We start from the raw sequence: 26752 nt of genomic DNA on the forward strand, positions 1-26752 counted from the left end.
TCCACGCGTGCTTGGTGGGCAAGCACTTGAACCTTGCTTGGCTTGCCCCCGAAAGGCTGGCTAAGAATGGAGCGATCCTGCAAGCAAAACCCCGGCGGCCAAGGACCCGCGTGAATGAATAATATTCCGGCATGCCTCTTCTTCGCGAGCAGCAGCACCAGCAGCAGCAACCCACACCCTCCTCTCTGGCTAATCTCCGGGCAGCCTGGCTCTGCCCCAGCGCCACTCGTCGCTTCTCGGGCGCTGGAGGAAAAGCGCAGGAATTCCTGGCCCTGCGCTTCCCCGAGGAGGAGGAGATGGGCACGGAGCTCTTTTCCCCGCGGCGGGCGCCTCCTTGTCGGCTTGCAGGTAGAGAGGAAGGGCGACGGGCTCCCCGTTTCCCCAAACCCCGTTTCCACCCCGGGAGCCCGTCGAGGGGCGTTTTCTGGAGCTCCGTCCGCGCCCAGTTGACTTGTTCTTGGGCTGGGTTGACGGATGGGTGGGTGGGGGATTCATCCCACCTGCCTGGTTAGGATGCCCGGGGTTGAAAAACCCCCAAGGTGTGATACCTGCCCCGGGTTACCCCGACATCTACTGCTTGCCTGCCTTCCAACGGCAGCGGGACAGACCGCCGCCAGCCTTATTCTGCCGCCCCCCCCACCCACCTCCAGCCACCCCTGGGCAACATCTGGTCAAACGTCGTGGCCTCTTCATTGGTGGGGGACATCGCTCAGCCTTCCCAGGTCGGTCAAAAAAAAAACGGGGAGCCAGATTGTGGGGCTGACTTTGCAAACGGCTTAGAGAAGGCGGCTGCGAAGCGGTATATAAGTCTAATTGCTCTTTATTTATGATTTATTAGTCCGATTTGTATGCCGCCCTTCTCCGTAAGACTCAGGGCGGCTTACAATGCATTATAGCAATAGCCTGCATATTTTTTATGTTTGTTTGTTTGTTTGTTTATTTATTGAATTTGTATACCGCCCTTCTCCCAAAAGGGACTCAGGGCAGTATATACCTGCTTATTAGGGCTTTCGCCCCCCCCCCCCCCGCCCCTCCTAAGCGGTGTTATTCTATACAAAGCTGGCTTATTGCCCCCACAATCCGGGTCCTCAATTTACCTACCTCAATTTACCTACCTCGAAAGGATGGAAGGCTGAGTCAACCTTGAGCCTGGTGAGATTTGAATTCGCAGTAATTGCAGGCAGCTGGCAGCTAAGTGCTAGCACTTAACAGCACTTAGTCCTCCGCACCACCGAGGCTATTGCTTGCCTGGCTTGGGTTAAGGGCTACGGAGGTGTTTTAGAGCAAGGGTCCCCAACTTTTCGGACCTCAGGGACCACTCAATTCATAATTTTAAATCCTGCGGACCACTAATATGATTTTTTTTTAAAAAAAGATAAATAGTATTTAGTGCAATATATCTTGATTTTGATTTTGATTTGATTTCAAAAAAAAATCAAGAAATAATCCTAAAATATCGTTATATAATGAAAGATATAGAATACCGAAGTAACTTTCTTTTTTTCTTAAGGCTCAAGTTGCAAGACTTGATTTAAATGTATAGTTTGTTTATGTTGTGTATTGCATGTATGTATGTTTTTGTTTATCTACCTCTAATAAACAAAATGTTTAAAAAAGTGTTTAGTGCAATATAAAAAAAAATGCAAATAATTTTTCTGCGGACCACCAAAATTTTTTCGTGGACCGCCCGTTTGGTGACCGCTGTTTTAGAGGGCTGTGGTGGAGCTCTTTGCCAAGCTTTGCCCTTGAGAGATGTAGAGAAGTGAGCGTATGGAAACGCCAAAAATGCCTTATTTGGTTTTTTTTTTTTTTGATTATTTGTTTATTTATTGGAAAAATGTATTGGCTGCTCATCTTATCACAGGATAACTCTGGGTGGTTTAGGATCTTAAAAAAAAAAAGATAAAGCAAAACCTAAAAGGCTTTTAAATGAAATCCTGTAAAGATCCCATGACTTAAGTTCCCATTAAAAGATGGGGTGGGGGGGAGGGAGGGATGAGTGGGGGGGGAGGGAAAGTGGGATCTGTTGTATGGTAAAGGTGGGTAAAACGAGGACCCAGATTGTTAGGGGGGCAAGAGGCTGACTCTGTAAACCGCTTAGAGAAAGCTGGAAAGCATTGTGAAGCGGTATATAAGTCTTAAGTGCTATTGCTAATCTACCAGCCACACAGGTATTGACTTTTCTAGATTTTGTGATGTGTCCGATTGGGAAGGAACATCCTCGCCTCGGCTTGGTGGGGGGCTGAAACTTTTCATTTGACTTCCTAACTTGCCTCTCCTTGCCTTTCCCAGTTTTAATTCCTCAATGAAACTGCTCTGGTTGGACGCTTCTGCCTAGAAGAGAAACGGTGGCTGAACCTTGCCAAGGCATGCCAGAGTTATAATTCCACCCGAGGCAGAACAGCCTGCCTCTCGGTACCAGGGCGGGCATCCAGCTGTGTTTCTAAGAACTGACAGCCTGCAATGGCCGGCCCCAGCATCTGGAACAGCCTCAAGTCGGTCCTGAGGAAGAACAATGATTCCTTGTTTCTGAACGACTGCAGTGCCTTTGATTTTTCGGACGAGATTGGGGAGGAAGACTTTCCCCGATTCAAGAAACTTCAAGTGGTGGTTTCGGAGGATGCAGCCGACACTTCTGCCAACGGGGCCTATGTGGGACCTCACTCCGATGATGAGTCCTTGCTGGACAGGGACATAGCGTTGCGAAATGCGGCGGTGGTTGGACCCCCTACGGACCCTTGCAACAATTGTACCCAGCGAAGGGAACTGTCAAAGCAGAAGAAGGTGAAGAGGCGTCTAGCTTTAGCTGCAATTCTGTACCTTCTCTTTATGACCGGCGAGCTTGTAGGTAAGAGTGCCCTGCAGACACGGGACTGGGGGGGTGGGGAGTGGGGGGGGTGAGTGGGAAGAGGAGAGGTGGTTTCGTAAGGCGGGAGTGCCGTGGAATAGCTGTTTAATTATTTTCTCAGGCAGCAGGATAAGGGCCACTGTGAAACTTGGCAAGCTGGCATTGCAACAGGACAGTAGATTTAGAGAATGTCTTAAGTAAGCAAAAACTGCCCGCAGCAGAAGAGAGGAGCAACTGTGCCAATTGTTTGATCTGCCATTGTGTGGAATAATTCAGCTGAATAATGTGACTACCCACAGTTCATAGATCTATCCGGTATAGTCCAGTACGTAGCTTGGTCTTGACGGTTTCAGAGCTTAGATAGCAATCCTAAAGGTTGTGTTCTTCTTATCTTACATTAACTGCTGATTGGTTTTTCATTTACTAACTTAACCCCAGTCAGGTGGGGTTACACAACAGAGGTTCATAAAAAAAGGAAAAAAGAAAAAAAACCCGCTGAGCCAAGTAAGCCACATTTATGGTTTAGTTCAGTACAAGAGAAAGGCAGTTGCTAATATTATATATAGTCTTCAGATAACCTAATCCTGGATCCAGGTTTCTCCCGTCTGGCCTTTCAGTAGATGGAATTACAGCCCAAAAGAGGAAGAATCGGTTGGCGCCTTTTCTGATGAGCCCTTTTTAAAAATAAGCCTTAGAAAAACAGAAGCTTGTGCTTTTAATAAAACTTGTTGGTTGAAAAAGACGCTATCAGCTCATACTGATTTTTTTTTTTTTGCTATCGTAAACAAGCAGCTGTTCTCCTAACAAAAGGGATCCAAAAGGGATGGGCGAGACCTGGATAGACCGAATTTGATTTCATTCCATCCATTTTTTTTTAAATAGAAATCATTAATAAATAGACTTTCAGACAGGTATTTCCCTTTGCTATGAAAAATTGCTTCTTGAGGTTGTAGTCTTCGTCAGCTGTATGTCCTTTGACTGTATCCCTCCAGTCACGAAAGTTGTCCACAGCAACTAAAATAGTGAACTAAAATAGACTTTTAGGCTTCTTTGTATGTTCGGTGCAGTAAAAATGGTTCAGTGCAAGAAATCAAGGATGGATTAACTGGATGGACTTTCTGAGGCCCTGCTGAGAACCATTTCGGAGTGCTCCACAACCTCCACAACGGTGTCTCCCCTTGCTTTTTTCCAGTGGTGAAATCCAATTTTTTTTTTTACTACCGGTTCTGTAGGCGTGGGCTTGGTGGGCGTGGCAGGGGAAGGATACTGCAAAATCTCCATTCCCTCCCCACTCCTGGGGGAAGGATACTGCAAAATTCCCATTCCCTCCCCTCTCCTGGGGGAAAGATATTGCAAAATCTCCATTCCCACCAGTGGTGGGTTGCCCCCAGTTCGGACTGGTAGTAAAACCGGTGGGAGGCTCCACCCACCGACCCTGATGTCATCAGGAAGCTTCTGTGCATGCAAAGCGCACGCACGCGCGGCCCCATTGCAAATTGGTAGTAAAGTAGAACCCACCCCTGATTCCCACCCCACTCTGGGGCCAGCCAGAGGTGGTATTTGCCGGTTCTCTGAACTGCTCAAAATTTCTGCTACCGGTTCTCCAGAACCTGTCAGAACCTGCTGGATTTCACCCCTGATTCTCCCCCCCCCTCCAAATCCCTGTTTGTTTTCGCTCTCTGCCTCTCCTGAGCTTCTTCTGAAGGTCTGCCACCCACGAGATGGACTCCTGTCCTTCATGGTTCATTGAAGACAGCCATGAGGCATCAAACCCGTTATTGACGGTGTGTGTGTGTGTGGGGACATTCACAAACCTCTTTTGAGCTCTTTAAGAGTTGGAGAAGCAAAGAAGTATTGGACAAAAATAAAGATATGGTTGGAAAAGATGATAAAACAACGTATTGAGTTTAAACCAGAAATATTTTTGTTGGAGATTTTGCCTGAAACAAGATAACAAAGAAAATATATATTTAATTATTCAGCAGCTGGAATTGTATTTGCACACTATTGGAAAAATGAAGAGATTCCTACTGAAGAGAAGGTGATTAGGAAAATATTAGAATGTGCAGAAATGAATAGACTAACACTAGCAATTAAGGAGAAAGAACAAAGTGATTATTATATGATGTGGAAAGCATTTTACCAATGGTTAGAGAATAAAAAAGGAAATTGGAAATAAAGAAAGAAGACAGTGAGAAGAATAGAAAATACATTAAGATAGAGATAAGAATAAAATGGCAATCGATAACATGAGGATGATGAGAATAATCATGTTTAATGTTATTATTGTATTTTTATTAGAAGATATGTTATGAAGGAAGTGAAGAGTTACACAAGGCATAATTGTTCAATGTATATAATTTGTGGAAGAATGTGGCACAGAAATAATTGTGCTTAAAGAGAGATGAAATGTTTATATTTTTTTAAAATGGAAAATAAACAAAAATCTTTAAAAAAAAAAAACAGAAAGAGAGGCAGCAGTGAGGCAGGCCTTTCTACAAATCGAATCTCAGACCTGCCAGATGGTACGAGTTGTTGTTCTTAAAATCTCTACCGCTGCGGATCAGTGTGTTTCTCTGTGCCCCAAGAATGCAAAACGCACAGTTACTTCTGCTTCTCCTTTCCCAGTTTCAGGCCTTTAATCACAGAAAGAGGATATGCCTATTAATCCTACACACCTCATCGTCATTGCATGGCTGGTGTGAGAGGTTGAGCTCGGAGGAAAATAAACCATTAAATTTATCAAAGGTTCGCTCTGTTCCACCCAAGCTTGCTTTGCTTACTTTAGAGCAATTCTTAAAATATTAAAAGCCCTGTCTCCTAACCCCCATGTCTGCCAAGTTGAGGCGGTGTCTTAAAAAGTACTATTTTAAAAAAAAATATTTTTGTAAGTTGAAACAGAAAAAAAAAAAATGGGCAAAGTTTCTTCTAAATCCTTCCTGCAAATGAAATGAGCCCAGGAATTAAAACCTGTAGCTAGAGCCATTTAATTACAGGGTATAAATCTTCTGGAAATTGCTAGTTTAAAGACCAGTTCTGAATTCTCAAATGTTTAAAGAATTGAGTCCTTTGAAGAACATTGGTGCTTTTTCAGAAATAAGTTATGAAATAAATTGAGAGTATAGTGATGGTTACCTGTGGTGATTTCCTGCTGAGGATATTAAAACGTGGTTATAACAGCCAAAAATATATTTGACTGGAGCTATTGTGATTGTTGTCCCTTCCTCACTCTCCAGTGTTAAAATATAATCTTGTCAGTGTGGCAACGATTTGTTGCACAATAGATGTTTTGGAAGATGTGGAGAGACCTGCCCCATAGAATCGCCAAGAGGTGAACACAACTGAATGGCTAACATCATCACCCATCAGATGTTTTGGGAAGCTGTGATTTTTTTTTCTAGTTTAACATTTTATTGAGTTAGAAAACATTGTAAAATACAAAATACAAAAATAAATAGGAAAGCAGTGGGGAGGAAAAGGGGACGAGAAGGGAGGAAGGATAAGAAAACAAAGAAAAAGAAACAATGACTTCCAACTCTCTCTGTTGCAGTAAAACAGGGGTCTCCAAACTTGACAACTTTAAGACTTGTGTGTGAAATCAGTAAAATAGAAAAGAAACTGAAAAGAAAGTAAATATAAATAGAAAATTGGGACTGCTCGGATACCATTTTGGAAAATATTGAATTGAAAATGAATACAATAATGGAGAGAGAATGGAAGGAGGAGTACAGGGATAGATAGGAGGGGAGAAGAGAGGAAAGAGAGAGAGGAACAGAAGAAAGGGAAAAGGAAAGGAAGAAAGGGAGGGGGAATAAGAATAGGAGAGAAGGTTAGAAGGGAGGAAGAAGGGAGGAGTGGGGGAAAGGAAGTAGAGAAGGGTAAGGAGAGGAAGAAGGAAAAAAGTAGAAGAGGCTAGAAGAAGGGAGGGAAGGGAAAAAGTGGAGGAGAAGGATTGTTGTAAAATAAGGAAGATGGAATGGTAGAAGAGCAGCCCCGAATATACTTAAATTGTTTAACGAACTAATATGAAAGTCAAAAGAGAATATGTATGATCAACAATAGATAAGAGACTGTACATTTAAGACATGTTTATAAGAAATAAAAATGAAAAACTTTTTGAAAAAAAATAACTTTTAAGACTTGTGGCCTTCAACTCCCAGAATTCCCCAGCTAGTATGGCTTGCTGGGGATTTCAGGGAGTGGAAGTCCAAAAGTCTCAAAAGTTGCCAAGTTTGGAGACCCCTGCAGTAAAATAAGGCATTAACATCAAATCACACCTTTTTGGTTTTTCATCATAATATGAACCGGCCATTTCTGTAAAGATCTATCCATCTAACTCGGTAAAACCCAAAATCAAATTTTCATTCTTTTCCACTTCAAGCACGGAAGCTGATGCAACTCCTTGATGAATATATGTGGGGTTTTTTTGGAGGGGAGTAATATGTCAATATGTCTAACATTTCTCTCCCCCTTTTAAACTTCTGCATTAAGGTGGATATGTTGCCAACAGCCTGGCTGTGATGACGGATGCACTTCACATGTTGACAGATCTCAGCAGCATTATTTTGACTCTTCTCGCTTTGTGGCTCTCTGGAAAAGCACCCACGAAAAGATTCACCTTTGGATTCCATCGATTAGGTAGGAGGCTTTTTAAATCATTCCGCTACCACTGCCTGTGCCGGTTGACAGTGAAAGTTTCTTCGGTTTATTTTCTCCCAACTGGGTGTCCTCCATCTGTATCAAGCTGCAATTCCCAATTGCCCTGTGACTGTGCCAGAGCTGACAAAAATTATGATCTTAACAAGATGCCAGGGGTAAGACAGCTGCTTAGCCTGGTAGGAAAGTGGTATATGGATAGCAATAGCACTTAGACTTGTATACCACTTTACAGTGCTTTACAACCCCTTTCTTAAGCAGTTTACAGAGTCAGCCTCTTGCCCCCAACAATTTGGGTCCTCATTTTACCCACCTCGGAAGGATGGAAGGCTGAGTCAACCTTTGAGCTTGGTGAGATTCGAACTGCCAAATTGCAGGCAGACGGCAGTCAGCAGAAGTAGCCTGCAGTACTGCACTCTAACCACTGCGCCACCGAAGCTAACAATGTTATATCTCTATAAAAATGGTAATTTGCAAGATCCCTTTTGAGCTGTTAAGGATTCGGTACAGGCAGAGACAGCTGCGGGAAAACTCACCATATTCATCCACTCGGATTTCTGTACTTTTATGCCTGATCCGTGTACTCCCTCGTAACTCTTTAGCATAAGTAAACATCTTGGGTATATCTGTTTGCAGCCCAAAGAGATTTATTGTGACATCAGTTTCTATAGGCAGATCTTTCACCATGAGATATGATTCAGTGCTAGTAGCTACTACAGTTTGGTATTCGTTTACCCAAGAACCAGCCTTGCGAGAATCAAGAGAAGTGATGTTGAAACGTTGGAGATATGCAGTACATGTAGATCCTCATAATATTTAATGGTGTTTTAGATCCTGTGCTGTGGACCATATATATATATATACTTCATTTGAAAATCGCTTTTTTTCTCTCAGTTCAGACTATATGGTTTTAGATACAGAGAGTTTCTGCTGTTTATTTTTGATTGGCCTTCCAATTCAGATCCAAATTGCATCTGATTGAAAGGAAAAATAGCCCTATGTTTGAAATGTTGGCTAAGTAATTTGCATTTGCAGTGTGGAATCATATCATAGCAATAGCAACAGCACTTAGTGTGAGGCCTGGAAGCCATCTTGGGCATTGGATTTTCAGGCCTGCCACATTTAGTGCTGTGGGAAACTGGGAGGTGGGATTGTATGGAGCTGGGGAGATATATAGTCAAAATAACATTCCTTTCTCCGGGAGTCAAGGCCACTCTGCTCTTCACCTGGATGGGTGTGACTGGGAAGCATCTCCAGTTGGGACGGTGCTTTGATTGGTCCATGTGGGTGCTGGGGCAGGGACTTGGACTTTCTTTTGGGTGGGGAAAACCTGGAAGCTTTCAGATTCGGGTTTTCCCAGATGTGCCAATATGACATCTCTAATAAAATGGAATTTTGAGGAATGATTAGCCTCGGAGTCTTATTTCACTGGAGGTGTTACTTGGGACCCTGACATTAACCTGAATCTCCTTTAAAAACTTCAACCAGCTCCCTGAACTCTGGGGTGCTGTCCGGGGTCCTGAACCCTGAATGTTGACCCGATACCAGGCAGCGCGAAGACTCAGGGAAGATGGAGGAAGACAAGGCAGCCATGAAGGGACCCACAGGGGCTGGCTCGGAGATTTATGTTGAGACTATCTACTCCCTTTTCCAAGCCGTGGTGGAAGCGGAGATGGCTGCGGAAGTGGACTGCAACACTTAGAATTATATACTGCTTCACAGTGCTTTTACAGCCCTCTCTTAAGCGGTTTGCAGAGTCAGCATATTGACTGGGTCCTCATTTTATTGTCTCAGAAGGATGAAAGGCTGTGTCAACCTTGAGCTGGTCAGGATCGAACTGCTAAGCAGTAAGCAGAGTTAGCTTGCAATACTGCATTCTAACCACTGCACCACCAGGGCTCTTGTCATCATCCCTGTCTTGACAAAAGTTCTCCTGCCTCTGATCTAGCACAAAACTAGACATCTTTTGATAAGTTCGATGTGATTGAACTAGTCACTCTTCTCCTAACACCGTGCATCTGAGATACATGTGAGGCAATTGGGGGCAGAGATAGAGAAGGCTCAATCAAAATGGTGGTGAATAAAGGGACTGTTGGAATTGCAGCCCAATCTGTTCTTCCTGCCCCAGAGGATGAATGAACAAATGGAAAGTTCTTCGATTACAGTTCGCCTGTGAAAACCTCATCAAGTCTTCACAAGAAGTTTCTAAAAATATAGTTATATTAGCTCTCGGAAGGAGAAGTCGTGACGCCAGAGAGAAAGAAGAGAAATATTTTTTTCAATTAGATGTGCTGATTCAATTTTTCCCCTTCGTGCCTCTGCTCACGTGATTCAATCCACTGTTTATATGATTCTGTTTTCTAAAGCTGTAATTAGATTTTTCAGCATCCCTTCCACCCCACCCCCAGCCCCGTTCTTTAATGTCCTATAGGAGCTTCGGTGAAGAGGTTGTAAAAAAATGCTTTCAAAAGGCTCTGACGATCCCAGCTGAGTTGCCTGATCGGCAGAGGCTTTTTTTCTTTTAAATGCCTCTGACGATCAGGCAACTCAGCTTGGATCGTCAGAGGCTTTTAAAAGAAAAAATGCCTCTGCCGATCAGGCAACTCAGCTGGGATCGTCAGAGGCATTTGAAAGCATTTTTTCTACAACCTCTGAAGCCGTTGTAGAAAAAATGCTTTTAAAAGCCTTTGACGATCCCAGCTGAGCCACATGATCATCAGAGGCTTTTCTTTTTACTTTTTAAAACATTTTTTTCGGCCGAAGAGGTTGTAGAAAAAATGCTTTTAAAAATAAAAAAAAAAGCCTCTGATGATTGTGCGGCTCAGCTGGGCATGGGGGGGGGGGCGGGGATTTTTGCTACCGGTTCTCCGAACCACCTACCTCCATCGCTACCGGATCAGGTGATCCGGTCCGAACCAGGAGCGTTTCACCCCTGAGCTGTATAGTAAAAGTCAAGCTCTGGTGTGTGAATTCACATGCCTTTGAAAATTGCTTTTAGCTCCAGTGGCTTGTGTTTCAGTCATAAGGATATTCATTGAAGAAAATTAAGAACTCTTGAAAGAAAAGTTCCCCAGCTGCCAAACTGCTGTGCTGTTTGAGATCCGGGATGACTTGCTCTTTTACAGTAAAGTACAGTATGGCTTTAATACGTGAATTGATGGAGATGTTATCCTAGTGGAGGAAAATCCCTCCACCGTAGAGTTGAAAACTTGGCAGACCGAAGTTTTGTGAAATGCAACTCTCCTAAAAACAGACGTTGTACCTGTTCTCTTAACCTTCGTTTCGATGCTTTTACTCGCTATGAAAATTGAAATTATGCTGGTTTTTTTTTACAGAGTTCTTTGGGGTCCGTAGCTGGGGCAGAACAGTAGGATGTACTTGGACTTCCTTATTCAATTGTTGGTCTTTTGCTTCTTCTCTCCCAGAGGTTTTGTCCGCCATCTTCAGTGTACTCTTGATTTACATCCTGATGGTTTTCCTCTTATACGAGGCTGTTCAGCGAACGATCCACATGGACTATGAGATTAATGGAGATGTAATGCTTATCACTGCAGCTGTGGGAGTCGCAGTAAACCTCATGTAAGTTACCGGGTTTTTTTCCCCCCTTCTATTTAAGATTGATGGTCTGTTGATCTCGATCTGGCCAGCTCCATCTGGTTCTACCCTGAATTAAGGGATTACGGGATTGTTTTTAATAAAGGGATGTCTATTGATCGTGATGGCATCTCGTAGCCGTAGGGCTGGTTAGGGTTTCGTATCCTAAATTCTGATTACAGATGAACAGAGTTGGAAGGGATCTCGTAAGTCATCTAGTCCAATCCCTTGCCCAAGCAGGAGAGCCTACATCAGTAATGGCTAACTTTTTCCGGACCGAGTGCCCAAAGCACCTGCATGCGCCCGAACCCCCAAAATGCAATGCATATGCAGGCCCCCTGCATGTACCCCACCCCCACACATGCACATACCCCCCCACATGTGTACATGGGGCCCCTGCACATGCCTCGCACATGCGTGGCAGAGACCCGAAGACCAGCTGGCTGGTGGGAGGCTCATGCGCATGCGCGATGGAGCTCAACTGGGGTGACGGCTCGCGTGCCATCAGAGAGGGCGCTGAGTACCACTTCTGGCGCGCGTGGCATAGGTTCGCCATCATGGCCCTACACTATTTCTGACAAATGGCAGTCCAGTCTCTTCTTAAAAGCTTCCAGTAATGAAGCTCTCACAACTTCCGAAGGCAACTTCTGTTCCATGGGTTGATTGTTCTCACTGTCAGAAAGTTCCTCCTCATTTCTAGGTTGAATCTCTCCTTGTTCAGTTTCCATCCATTGTTCCTTGTCTGGCCTTCAGGTGCTTTGGAAAACAGCTTGGCCCCCTTCCTCCTCTCTGTAGCAGCCCCTCAAATATTGGAAGGCTGCTATCCTGTCTCCCCTGGTCTTTCTCTTCATTAGGGTTAGGGTTAGGATGTCCTGAAGGACTTGTCATTAATTAATTAATTAATTAATTAATTATATTTCTATACCGCCTTTCTCCCATAGGACTCAAGGCGGTGTACAGTCAAGAAAAATATAGACACACAAACATCATAAAATTGCTAATTAAAATTATTACTTAGTTTGGTCAATTAAATAAAACCCAGAATTAGATAACATTTAAAAAATCATTCACATGTTCGTATGTTTAGCCCCGCCTGTTGGAACATCAGGGTCTTGAGGGCACGGCGGAAAGCACGGAGATCAGGGATATTCCGTATCTCCGGGGGCAGTTCATTCCAAAGGGTTGGAGCCCCCACAGAGAAGGCCCTCCCCCTGGGAGTCGCCAGTTGACATAATTTGACTGACGGTACCCTGAGTAGTCCCTCCCTGTGAGAACGAACTGGTCGGTGGGAGGCTATTGGTGGCAAAAGACGGTCTCGTAGGTACCCAGGTCCTAAGCCATGGAGCGCTTTAAAGGTGATGACTAACACCTTGAATCGCACCCGGAAGACCACCGGGAGCCAGTGTAGCTCGCGTAGGAGAGGTGTTACATGGGCGTAACGAGCTGCGCCCATAATCATCATAATTGCTTGGTCACTGCTATGCCATAGTAGCATAGCAGAGGTGGAAGCAGTGAGGTGGAAAAACAATAGAGCCATGTTGCAAAGCAACAGAGTTGCTTCAGAGTTTTGACTTAGAGTTGGGTTTTTTTCTGGAAGACTGACATCAGGGTTCCAAGTAACACCCACAAACGAAAGAAGACTCTGAGGCTAGAAGTTTCTCAAAGTTCCATTTTATTAGAGATGTCATATAGGCACATCTGGGAAAACCCGAATCTGAAAGCTTCCGGGTTTTCCCCACCCACAGGAAAGTCAAAGTCCCTTCCCTCTGCACCGACATGTCCATCATCACATGGTCCAATCAATGCACCGTCTCAACAGGAGATGCCTCCCAGTCACGCCACTCCAGGTGCAGGGCAGAGTTGCCTTGACTCTTGGAGAAAGGAATGTTATTTTGACTATATATCTCCCCAGTTCCATACAGTCCCCCCCTCCCAGTTTCCCACAGCACTAAGTGTGGCAGCCCTGAAGATCCAAAGAAAAAGGTAGCCTCCAGGGCTGACAGGCCGACCTCCCTCAACTGATGATCGTGTCCTGCAACGAGAGGAACATAGGGGGTTAATTCGATATTCCCTAATCACCTAACCACAGCTGTCCAATTTTGGCAATGCTGGCTTGGGAATTCTGGGTGTTGAAGTCCACAGGTTGTCAAAGGGCTTTAGTTGCCCACCCTTTCTATTGACCCTAAAATGCTTCTCAGTCACAAAGCGAACTGCGAGTAGCTATAGACAAACATAGAATAGCCTAGGCTGAATTTGTACCAGCCATAGGTTAATTGTGTGATGATGATGATGATGATGATGATGATGATGATGATGATGATGATGATGGCTTGAGAGTTCAGTGCCAACACACCTGTGATTTCTCCCTCTCTCAAGAAAAGCAGAAAGAAAGGATTTGGGGGAGCAGAAGTTTTTACCCAATGAGAGGACAAAGTTTTTGTTTTTTCTTGCTGCTTGGTTTAGATCAAAGCATACTTGAATAATGGGGCATAAGGAAGATGAGGGGATTTCTGCCCCTCTATTCTTCTTGGCAAGCAGAGAGCTGGAGTGATTTTTCTCCTTGAAGATGGGCAGGAGGCCAGGCCCAGCAGATTAGCAGGAAGAGTGAAATACAATAGCGCAAAAGTAACTCTGGAGAAACGATGTTCAGATAGATAGGTTGTCTGGCCAAGCAGCTGATCTGTAAGCGTATATACATTTACAGTGGCTTTGAAGAACAACCTTAGAAAGCACTGCTGGCTCCCATTAGTTCCCGCGAACAAGTAACTGATTATTTTTCAGACTTCTGGGCTGGAAACTAGGATCCCTTTGGATCAAAAAAACTTTTTTTTGCTTCAGGGCCTTAAAAGGTAAAGGTTCCCCTGACACATATGTGCTAGTCGTTCCCAATTCTAGGGGGCTGAAGAGCCAGCACTGTCCGATGACGTCTCCATGGTCATGTGGTCGGCATGACTAAATGCCAAAGGCTCATGGAATGCTGTTACCTTCCCACCAAAGGTGGTCCCTATTTTTCTACTTGCATTTTTTACGTGCTTTCGAACTGCTAGGTTGGCAGAAGCTGGGACAAGTAACAGGAACTCACTCCATTACGCGGCACTAGGGATTCGAACCACTGAACTGCCGACTTTTCAATCGACAAGCTCAGCGTCTTAGCCACTAAGCCACCGCGTCCTTATAGGGGCAACAAATAAGAGCCTTATAGGGGCACAAATCTCACAGCTGTCAACAAATCCAGCTTGACTCTCCTGGGGTTCAAGGAACCACTGTAGAAAGAATGGTGCTGCGTTTGTGCCTCTGTGGTTTAGAAGCTGGAGTTGTTGACCGGAAGGTTGGCAGTTCAACACCCAACATCGCATGTCAGGGTGAGCTCCCCTTCCAGCCCCAACTCCTGTCAACCTAGCAGTTTGAAAGCATGCAAATGCAAGTAGATAAATAGGTACCACTTCGGTGGGCAAGTAATAGTGTTCCGTGCAACGTTGGTATATAGCCATGCTGGCCACATGACCACAGAAGCATCTTCGGACAACGCTGGCTCCCTCGGCTAACAAACGGAAATGAACAGCACCCTCTAGAGTCAGACCCGACTGAATAGTTATCTTATGTACCGGATAGATACCTTTTACGTATCAAAATACCCCTTTGGCTTCGATTGTGATGCTGTCAGAGTGTTTACAATGTGACTACTATTTTGTGACCACCCAGGAACAAAATACAGGACACAGAGGTTTGTCTTACAAACAGTGGTTTTTATACAAGACTTCTATATACAGATATATAAGTGGTAGGCACATACCAGGCAAGCAATCATTCTTCAACTCTACACAGAGAACTACGGTGCAGATACACGAGGAGAGAGAGAGAGAGAGAGACGCCCTCTCATGGCCTCCCTTATATAGACAGCTTGTTAAAGGGCAATAACTCTGCTGATTCATTCTCAGTCTTAAAGGGGCTGGTCAGCTTTAAATCTTCATTACCCTGACAGATGCACTGCATAGCCTTACTAAAAAAAAAATAATTCTATAACCAACTTTGTTTTCCCCCGTTGGCCTTTCCAAAGTAAAGTGGCCCTTTCCCTGTCTAAAGGACCTTTCTTCTCCTCTCTTTTTCATTTCAGAATGGGATTTCTGCTGAGCCAGTCTGGTCACCTCCACTCCCATTCGCACGCACCTTCATCAGTTCCTCCATCCGGCTCTTCCGTTACAGCCCCTGGGCACTCTCACAGCCATGGCAGCTTAGCCGTGAGAGCTGCCTTCATCCACGCCCTGGGAGACTTGGTCCAAAGTATTGGCGTGCTTGTCGCTGCGTACATCATTCGATTTAAGGTGGGCAGGGTTTCTTCGCTAGACTTGTGGGGCCTCTCTTAACTGGGGTTGTTTGGCCTTGGGATGTTGTAATGGGTTTATTCCAGGGGTCAAATCCAGCAGGTTCTGACAGGTTCTGGAGAACCGGTAGCGGAAATTTTGAGTAGTTCGGAGAACTGGCAAATACCAGTGGTGAAATCCAAATTTTTCTACTACCGGTTCTGTGGGCGTAGCTTGGTGGGCGTGGCAGGGGAAGGATACTGCAAAATCTCCATTTCCACCCCACTCCTGGGGGAAAGATACTGCAAAATCTCCATTTCCACCCCACTCCTGGGGGAAGATATTGCAAAATCTCCATCCCCACCCCACTCTGGGGCCAGCCAGAGGTGGTATTTGCCACTTCTCCAAACTGTTCAAAATTTCCGGTTCTCCAGAACCTGCTGGATTTCACTTCTGCACCACTGGCTGGCCCCAGGGTGGGGTGGGAATGGAGATTTTGCAGTATCCTTCCCCCAGGAGTGGGGAGGGCATGGGGATTTTGCAGTATCCTTCCCCCAGGAGTTGGGGTGGGAGGGGATTTTGCAGTATCCTTCCCCCAGGAGTGGGGTGGAAATAGAGATTTTTGTCAGAGTGCGCACAGTGTGACTGCTAGTTTGAGACAACCCAGGAGCAAAATACAGTACACAAGAGGTTTTTCAAACAGTGGTTTATCTACAAGTTATCTACAGTATATATACATACACGTGCTAAGCAAAGCCAGGCAATCAATCAATCGATCGTCCACTATAACAGGAAGCACACCTGGAGAGAAATACACAGAGAACTACAGTGCAGATACAGGCAACGAGGAGAGTGATACACAGGGAGAGAGAGAGATGCCCCCTAATGGCCTCCCTTATATAGGCAGCTTCTTAAAGGGCAATAACCCTGCTGACTCATCCTCAGTCTTAAAGGGGCTGGTCAGCTTTAAATCATTATTACCCTGACAATTCTGCAGTATCCTTCCCCTGCCACGCCCACCAAGCCACACCACGCCCATCAAGCCACGCTCACAGAACCGGTAGTAAAAAAAATTGAATTTTTTTTTTTTTTAATTTGATTTATATGCCGCCCTTCTCCGGAGACTCAGGGTGGCTTACAATGCGTTAAGCAATAGCCTTCCTACTTTTGTATATTTATACAAAGTCAGCTTATTGCCCCCACAAACTGGGTCCTCATTTCACTTACCTTAGAAAGGATGGAAGGCTGAGTCAACCTTGAGCCTTGGAGAGATTCAAACCAGCAGTAAATTGCAGGCAGCTGTGTTAATAACAGGGTGCGTAGACCACTGTACTACCAAGGAATTCCACCATGGGTTTATTATTCATGTAAAGATATCCTACCCATAGAGAAGAATGTAGCTCGGGGTTGAAATGAGGGGTCCTTAGTGCTGTCTGAGCTTGGTTGTTTTTTTTTCCAGACGTTTCATTGCCATGCTAGATAACATCATCAGGGCTAATAGGCAGGGGCCACGACTAGAATACAAAACGAGAGCAAACCCCACTCCCTACTAGCCCTGATGATATTATCTACTTCGGCAACAGAACGTCTGCAAGAAAACAACCAAGGACTCCACATCTTACCCAGAACTTCCATTTCCCCCACCCCACCCCAAAGGTTTTGGCCTATTTAAAAAGAAATTGCACTTTTTTTAAAAAAAAAATTCTGTTGCTACTTTTTAACACTTTGCAAACCCTACTCAAACTTTACACAAAGGTTGTGTGCAGCTGCTTGAATTAACAGATTATTTTCTGAATCACCTGTAGTGGTAGTGATGGTGGGGTGGGGGAGCATGTGGGAAAAAAAAAGCGCCATACAGAGTTACCCTGTGGTTAGATGGGCGGCCAATAAAATTTTAAAATCAATCAATACAGGGCGTGGAGTTGTGCCCTTGGGCCATTTTACACCATCTATACTGAGCTTTCAAGGACTAAGGAAAACTCTTCGAAAGGCCTCCTTGTAGATAGTACTTGGTGTACAGATGTTGGAACTGAAACCTGGGTGTTACTGTGTAGTAAGACCGTACTGTGCTACTTGGCCCATTTGTAAAAACATTGAGTACAGTACAAAGGTTAACTGTATTTCAAACTGCCTATCAGTCGAAGCACTGCAGTCAAGGACGATTAATTAAGGTAGTTAAATAAATCAGTATTTTTTTGTTTAACTGAAAAGTTCAGTCCTCCTCTGTGGCTGATTCCTGTTCCCCCACAAAGGCATTTAATATCCTGCATACAAAACAGCCTTTGTTCTACAGTTGCATGTTCCTTTTCTTATCGGTCGTGGTCCAAATTATAGTTGCAATGAAGTTGCGTTAAAGAACATTATTCATGGGAAAGTTTGGGAAGACTCGGTCCTGTTGTACAATTGTAAACAAATGGAGTTGGCCGGCATCTTCTTAACAAGGAAAGTGTTAGTTATCTGTGGGAAAAAGGACATACAGATTAGCCTTCTTGCACAAAACTGGCACTTGTAAGTATAGCTCGGAAGTCAGCAACCCACAGCTCTGGAGCTGCATGTGGCTCCTTCATCCCTCTGCTGCGGCTCCTTGTCGCTCAAAATATGTGTCACAACCACCGATGTGTGACACCTGCCGGCATGCAATTTATTGAGCTTTTCGACCTCCAGTAGGCCAACAATGGATAAATAAGTTTTTTTTCATACATAACATAAAGGTAAAAAACGATATATGCAGTGCTATCTTCATTTTAGATGTCAAAAGGTTTTTGTGGCTCCCGGTGTTTTCTTGTCTGTGGGAAACAGGTCCAAATGGCTCTTTGAGTGTTTTAAGGTTGCTGACCCCTGGTATAGTTTATTGACAGAAGCGATGCTGTGCATATTATATATTGTATATTCCAGGAGTGAAATGCTACCGGTTCACCCCGGTTCGGGCAAACCGGTAGTTGGTTCATTCGAACTGGTATTTCCGACGATCAGCTGTGCCGCGTGGTTTATATTTATATTATAAATCGCGCGGAACAGCTTTTCCCCCCTCATGCTGTTCTACTTACCTAGTGAAGCCTTATTTTTCCATGCGAAGCACACGTTTGGTGCGTGCACAGCATGCTTTTGGTGTGTGCTTTGCATGTGTGCGCACAGCACGCATTTGGCACACAGCACGTATGCACAGCCAACGAACCGGTAGCAAACCGGTTCAGATTTTACCACTGGTATATTCCCCAAATATTGTATATTCCCCAAATTTACCCCCGAAATAACTGTGGGTGTTTCAACTGTTGTAAAAAACAACAACAGAGACACTCGATTTAGTGAAAACTTGAATGGACAGGGTAGGGAACGAATAACTATGGCAGTCATATTGATTTGACACCCGATTCTTACATCCATCCTTAAAATATTGACTGATGGAGTTCTTCCCACACCTCCATTTCTAAGCCTTCAAAACAGGGGTGAAATGCTCCCGGTTCGGACTGGATTGCCTGATCCGGTAGCGATGGAGGTGGGTGGTTCGGAGAACCGGTAGCAAAAATCCCAGCCCCCTCCCCCCCCATGCCCAACTGAGTCACGCAATCATCAGAGGCTTTTTTTTTTATTTTTAAAAGCATTTTTTCTACAACCTCTTTGGCTGAAAAAATGCTTTTAAAAGTAAAAAAAAAGCCTCTGATGATCGTGCAGCTCAGCTGGGCTCGTCAAAGGCTTTTAAAAGCATTTTTTCTACAACCTCTTCAGAGGGTTGTAGGGTTAGGGTTAGGGTTAGAGGTTGTAGAAAAAATGCTTTTAAAAGGCTCTGACGATCCAAGCTGAGTTGCCTAATCGGCAGAGGCTTTTTTTCTTTTAAATGCCTCTGACGATCCAAGCTTTTTAAAAGAAAAAAAGGCTCTGCCAATCAGGCAACTCAGCTGGGATCGTCAGAGCCTTTTGAAAGCATTCGCCGAAGAGGTTGTAGAAAAAAAATGGTTTTAAAAGTAAAAAAAAATAAAAATGGCCATGCCCACATTATCCCACCACCACCAATCCACGCCCACAGAACTGGTAGTAACAAATTTTAGATTTCACCACTGCTTCAAAATATTTATAACCAGGGACTTCAGTTACAAGGCTTTTTAATCTTTTTCGTTTCAGCCAGAATACAAGATTGCTGATCCTATATGTACCTACGTATTTTCAGTTCTTGTGGCTTTTACAACCTTTCGGATCATACGGGACACCGGAATAATTGTACTTGAAGGTAAGAGATGTTTAAAACGGCCGACGACTGGGAAGAGTTAGAATTGAGAGGGCTTTTAAAAAATGATACACACACACACTTAATAATTTTCATCATTAACTTTTGATGGGTTAGAAGGACACTTGCTACCAACTGGATATAGGGAATCCTCAATTGATGAACCACAGTTGAGTTCCAAATTTCTGTCGCTAAGCGAGACACTTGCTAAGTAAGCTTTGCCCTATTTTACGACCTTTCTTGCCACAGTCTGTGAGAACTTAATACTCTGAAACTGTGATCATGGCTGGCACTCAACCTAACTTTATTCGGCATCAGCAGCTTCCAGAACAAGCCTTGATGATGATGTCAGAATAACAATGCCCATCTTATGATATCATCATGCGAATGACTTGATTAGACAGCTGCGTTGTGACATTTGATACAAATATTTTAGTTTAGAATCAGAATCAGAATCGAGCTGGAAGGGACCTTGGAGGACTTCTAGTTCAGCCCCCTACCTAAGCAGGAGACCCTATATCCGTGATGGCGAACGCAGAGCCTTAATCTGTGGGCATGTAAGGGTTGCTCTAGCTCAGCTCCAGCACACATGCACGTTCCGGCCAGCTGATTTTCGGGCCTTGCAGGCCCACCGGAAGTCAGGAAACGGGCCGTTTCTGGCCTCGAGAGGGCCTCCGGGGGTTCGTGGGGAAGGCTGTTTTTGCCCTCCCCAGGCTCCAAGAAAGCCTCTCGAGCCTGGGGAGGGTGAAAAAACGGGCCTACTGGGCCCACCATGCCATCATGTGCCAAAAGCGGGGAGAGCATGGGGGGGGTCGCACGTGCATGACCCCCGCGGTCCCACCCCCTTTTGACACACGACGGCAAAAAGTTTAGCCCTCACTGCCCTATATCATTTCAGATAGATGGCTGCCCAGTCTTTTCTTAAACACCTCCAGTGATGAAGCACCTACAACTTTTGAAGGGAAGCTGTTCCACTGGCTAATTGATCTCACTGTTAGGAAGTTGTTTCTTGTCCTGCCCTCTGGTGCAGTTGTTTTTTTTTTATGTTGGACTATCAACATAGGAAAGATATTTTGATTTGTTTCATATAACATATGAAACTGGCAGTCCTTGGTGTACGATTACAATTGAGACCGTGATTTCCATTATTAAGCAAGGCTGAAACGAGTCTTTACTCCAAAACTTCGCTGTTTTGAGCAAATACTCAAAAACCACTATTGTTTTATGTTTTTATCGTTTTACAGATTGTTCATGCATGGCATATATTTTTCAATCTAAACAGAAAAAAAAAAAAATCTGTTCCTGGTTCTTTGTTTTGTTTGTAGGAGTTCCAAGACATTTAAATGTGGACCTTATTAAAGAAGAGTTGATGAAAATCGAAGACGTATTTTCAGTGGAAAACCTGTATGTCTGGTCTCTAACGTCAGGAAAAACAATTGCCATTGTCCACCTACAATTAGGTAAAATATGTTGATCCGTTGCTTCTAAAATACTTGCTTCAGGTGGTACCTAGTTATCAGATCTTATCTGTAAAGTAAAATAAGGGATATAAAGGCTTTAATCGAAAGCTCGCGATCAAAAATCACAAAACAGGCAAGGAATGGGAAGAAATAAATGAATTGATCATCCCAGGTCAAAAATTAATTTTTAAAGAAACATTTAGATTGAATTGTAGTTTTTTTGGGGGGGGCTGGGGTTTTGAGATGTAGATTTAGCAATTCATGGGTCAGAGTGACACTCATGGAGAAGATGATGTTTGCTTGTGTAGGAGGTTGTCCTGTCAATTGATCATTGATTGACAGTGATTGGGCTCTGCAGTTCTTGGTCGCTTGATGGAACTGACAGGTTGAAACGAAGTCCTCTTCTGGTAAGAAAGCAGAGCTAAAAGGAGCTTCCTTGTGAACGATCCTTCAGTTTTTGGCTTTGTGAAACTTCTTCAAGCTACTAGTTGCTACTAGATCACAACCAGCCCCATAGAGAATGCATCTATGGGAGAAATGTTTCAAGAATATTTCCATTTTTTCCCCCATCGTTCTCAAGAACAGGAGAGAGCAATTGGAGAGTAATTCTGAACTTGCAAAGCTCTTCAACTGGTTCATTAAATAGAGGAAATTTCAAGGTAGAAACTCTAAAATCAACTGCTGAGACAATCCTAGTGGACAAATCAATAAGCCGTTGGAAACTTGTTTGTGTAGTCCCAACAGATCAGCCCAGCCGGGGACTCCTCAGCTTTGCTTATAACAACAATCAATTCCCATTTAAGCTGCTTCCCCTAGTCTCTTTGTCAAGATAATGGCAGAGCTATTAAGGCATATGAGGCATGCATACATACATACCGTATTTATCGGAGTATAAGATGCTCCGGACTATAAGACACACCTACCTTTTTTGGTGAGGAAAACAAGAAAAAGAAATCTGCCTCTGCCTTTGCCTCCCAGCAATTTTGCCTAGTTGCAGCAAACAGCAAACAGCCTGCTTTACTTTCATTTTCATTTTCAGCATAGCTCGATTAGCACAAGAAAAAAAAAATCTGCTCCCAGCAATTTGCCTCCTTGCAGCAAGCAGCAGAGGCCCGCGTAGCAATAGGCAATGGCAATTCCTGCAGCCTGAAATAGCTGAGAGTCAGGAAGGCCAATGCAACAAGGACAATCAACTTGTGCTAATTAGGCTGTGCTGAAGCTGAAATGGTCTGTTTCTTCTTCCTGCTTGCTACAAGGAGGTAAATTGCTGGGAGGCAGAGGCCAAAGGGTGGGGGCCAGTGGGTGGGCAGGGCTACATTCGGTGTATAAGACGCACCCAAATTTTCACCCCCCCCTTATAAGGTGCGTCTTATACTCCAAAAAATATGGTGTGTGTGTGTGTATATATATATATATATGTATGTGTATGTATATATATATATATGTTTTCTCAGGTTTTCGCGGGTGTTTGTATGTAGGTCTTTGGTTATTCGGGTCTTCTCCCACGTAAAATTGGAAGTGTCTTGGCGACGTTTCGACGAAGTCTCATTCGTCATCTTCAGGCTGGTGTTCTCGGCTTCGTGCTTCCAGGAGCACGAAGCACTTGAAGCACGAAGCCGAGAACACCAGCCTGAAGATGACAAATGAGACTTCGTCGAAACGTCGCCAAGACACTTCCAATTTTACGTGGGAGAAGACCCGAATAACCAAAGACCTACATATATATATACCTAAATGATCTACTAATTAGATCTCCAACTAGGATCAGGACTGCATCCAGATCGTAACTCACAATACATTGCTTGTAGGGCTGGGAGTTTCTGGTTTACTGCCTTCAACAGATGCTTCTTTGGGGGTCCTGATCAGCTTAGAGAAGAAGTCATTCTTCTTGGTCATCCTTGGGGAAGCATCCTTTAAGCACGCATCGGTGCTTAAAGTCAAAATCTAGCTTTTAAAAAATAAATATGGTTGTTCATCGGGAGAGCTGCCTTCCATAGAGGCGTCGCAAGAAATTGACAAACAGTTGTCGTTATTTTGTTTTGTGGCTTTCTTGTCTTTCAGTTCCTGGCAGCTCACCCAAGTGGGAGGAGGTCCAATCCAAGGCCAGACAATTGCTGATGGCTACGTTTGGCGTCTATCAGTGCTCCATCCAGCTCCAAAGCTACAGGCGTGAGGCGAACAAGCCCTGTGCGAATTGTCAGAGTGCCTAATTTTTTTCCAACCTTCGGGAAGACTTCGCTGCCTTATCCTTTTTAATCTTGCAGCCAAAGCAATAAGCGTTAAGATAGAAACAGAACGGAGTGCTTTGACCTCCGACCTGTAACATCTGCATTAAGTGCAGTATTGGCGCGTGGGAGCTGTCGGGGTCAGCTTTGCCACGGCTCTTTTCATGAAGACAAACTTCTGATTCTTTCTATCACCGTTCATTTCTGCTCGGGTTTTTCTCGCCGATATATTTCCAAGAAGTTGTTTACACGTCCCTCGATGGTTGGGCAGGTTCCTCGCTGAGCGCAGCTTCCACATTGCCGTTTTCTTAACTGTCCTGACTTGACTCTCCGGAAGGAGCATCAGGAAATTTATCTACTTGAGTTTTCAACAGAATTTAAAAAGAAAAAAGAAAAAAAAGAAAAAAAAAAACCACAATCATGTTCAAAATTTGTAAAGTTAATGACCCCTGAATTGGTTACCTTAAGTATTTCCTCCTCCCGTTCCCCTTTTCCAGGTTTTTAATTCCTTATCTTAAAAAAAAAAAAATGCTGCAGGGATAACAGAACTTTTTTTAAAAAATAAGTTGTCTCTTAATACAAACTTGAATTGGTATTGGCTTTTATGTGTAACCAGTTTTTGGACATTTAGCTTTAAGTAGTACTTTCCGTGGTAGGAGGATTTTATCCAGGATGAATCACCACTTGTTTAACTGAAGACTTTGGGGCAGGACCCACTTGTGTTTGAAAAAAAAAAAATTGATCGACTTTCATATGCTTTGATATAGGTCCTGTATTGTAGAAGTGTATTATTTAATTTCTTCGAGTCTAAGGTGACTGATTTTGAAAGCTTTCCTACCGGTCGTCCTGAGTATCTCAAGTAACGTGTCGCCTGCTTCAACAGGCTATTTGATTAACCTGAATCTTAATTCTACTAAATAAATGTGTTGTAGAAACTTCTTTTGTGATTGATTTGCTTTGCTTGAAAGAGAAAGGGCTTTTAGAAAACTCCGGAAAACCGAAAATCAAATCAATACCGTGTTTCCCCAAAAATAAGACATCCCCTGATAATAAGCCCAATCAGGCTTTTGAGCGCATGCGCTAAAATAAGCCCTCCCCAAAAATAAGCTCTCCCTGAAAATAAGCCCTCTCTGAAAATATTTAATCACATGCGCAGCTGGTCCCCGCCATTCCCTCTGGTTAGGGTTAGGGAGACAGAGCTGGAAATCAGGTAAGATGGCAAGAGGAGCCCCGTCTTGTTCCACGCACCCCAAAATAATAAGACCTCCCCGAAAATAAGGCCAATTTTGGCCTTATTTTGGGGTTCAAAAAATATAACACAGGGTCTTATTTTCGGGGAAACATGGTAGATATAAGGGTAAATATTGATGTGAAAAAGTAAATGATTTGCAATTGGCGGGAATCTGATTTCGGTTTCATCTTGATGTATCTTTCTGATAAATGTATGGCTTTTTCTCAATGTCCCCATTTGTGCTTATAAAAGATACAATCCAACGGGAGTTTTGTTGTTGGTATAAAACCAGCCTTTGTCATCTCTGCTGCATCATTGGTACAAAACTTGTGGATGAGATGTTCTGAATCATGAGCATGAAGAAAGGAAAACTAGAATTAAGGAGAAGCTAACAATACGTGAGATCTTGTGGTCAGTTCCTAGACATATAAAACTTGGATTAAGTGTAGGACAGAGATAGACAACTTTGTTTCCCTTGTGTCTGAACACCTCATAATTTTTTTTGCAAGATCCAATCTGGTTCGGTCACTGGGACCAGAGGTTTAGTCTTCTGAGCTTTTGGACTCTTGCTGGAGCCCATCTTCAATTTGGTGAGAGAGAAGTGCCTTGAGGATGGGCTCCAGCACAAGTCCAAAAGTTCAGAAGACAAAAGCTCTGGTCCCTGTGACCAACCCAGATTGGATCCTGTAATATTAACCTGGAACCTGTATGTTTCCCTTCATTCATAAATTTCTTGTCGATGGCAGTTGGGACTGATATAATATGAAATTGAAAACATCTGGAAGGCACCTATCTTTGATGTGGGTAAATGTCATCACAAAAGATATTAAAAAGATAGATTTAAGTCACAATTTCTTTGCCTTTGTATCTCTTTATTTCTTCTAAAGAACTAGAAACTAAATTTAATATTTTGATGTTGCATAGCAAAGTCTATGGTTGAGATGGGATATTTTGGATTTTGGCTTTGAAATCTGAGGCAACCAGCCATAAAAATATGCATTTTTTTAATAGTTTGCTGGAAATGAAAAATTGAAAAAGAGGGTCTCAGTTTGAGCGTGATTGAAATAAGAATTCTGCCAGCAATTTTTTTTTTTTAATTTGATTTATATGCCGCCCTTCTCCGGAGACTCAGGGTGGCTTACAATGCGCTAATTTGAATGGATGAATTGAAATGTGGCATATCAATTGTGTAAAATCAATTGTTAAGCGACCTAGTAGTTTTTATGAACAATGTTTATCTTCTGATGAACAAAGTTCCTTTTTAGTGGACAGTTTCATAAAATTTGATAATTTTTTTTAGAATATATAACTGGAGAATAAATCATATGTTTCAGGCAAAGAGTATAATCATTTTAAGAGCATCTGGCTGATGAATTACCTACATGAAGTTGGTGTTGTACCTTGATTCAACTATCTTAAAAGTTCTCTTTTTTTGGCTTTCGGACATTGCATGAAATTGGAACTTACAATATGTCTACCCACCCCAAGACAAACTCTGTGTGTATGAAAATTACGCATCTAAACACAAATCATACATACATACATATGTGCAAAAACAAAAAGATCCTGCAGTAGCAAATGTTACGTCTAACCCAGAAACCAATGATAGAAACCTGGGTTGCTACATTGTGATGTAACACAAAGCCATATCAAACTTTCCTTTTAAACTAGTATATCTGTCTATAAAACCTTTCTGAAAGTCAGATCTTTCTACACACCCAAAGTATTTATAGTGGCATATTTCCATTAAGCTTTGGTTTACAGTGCCAATTTGTTAGAAACGGGGTTTTTGTTAGATCTGTATTGTAATTTAGAGTTTTTATACAAAAAAAAAAGCTGTAATTATATAATATACATTTGTTTAAATGAAACCAATCTGTTAACATTTCTGTGGATTTATTACGTTGGTTATTAAACTGTCCACATCCATCTCCTTCTACTATTCTTTTCTGGCATGAAAATCCTTGGCATTTGGATTTTTGACTTTCATCTGAGCTTGCTGTGGACTTTAACTGAATAGAGATAAGTACTGTATGGTGCATATAATCTGCTTAGCCAAGCTTATGTCAGCACGTACCACATTTCAGAGATAAGCAAAAAATTAAGCAATCCGGTGCCATCTCGGTGTAATTACAGAAGCTGCAGTAACCGAGTTTAGTTAATTTCTCTCCCATTTTAAAGGAAGGGGATATGCTACATTCAAAATTGCCATTTC

The 26752-nt window shown here is 43.3% G+C and overlaps 1 protein-coding gene across 1 annotated transcript; it reads left to right on the forward strand.

Annotated features, from left to right (window-relative positions):
* SLC30A4 (solute carrier family 30 member 4) lies at positions 1-26466 on the forward strand. The gene is made up of 8 exons (XM_070953401.1): positions 1-348; positions 2293-2848; positions 7340-7486; positions 10930-11083; positions 15213-15420; positions 19519-19624; positions 20947-21081; positions 23143-26466. The coding sequence occupies exons 2-8, from the start codon at positions 2464-2466 to the stop codon at positions 23289-23291; spliced, it is 1284 nt and encodes a 427-aa protein (XP_070809502.1). The 5' UTR covers positions 1-348; positions 2293-2463; the 3' UTR covers positions 23292-26466.
* Positions 26467-26752: the final 286 nt, after the last annotated feature.

Source organism: Pituophis catenifer, unplaced genomic scaffold (genome assembly GCF_029215685.1).
Source record: "Pituophis catenifer annectens isolate HBS135680 unplaced genomic scaffold, rPitCat1.0.hap2 SCAF_14, whole genome shotgun sequence".
Lineage (NCBI taxonomy): Eukaryota > Metazoa > Chordata > Lepidosauria > Squamata > Colubridae > Pituophis > Pituophis catenifer.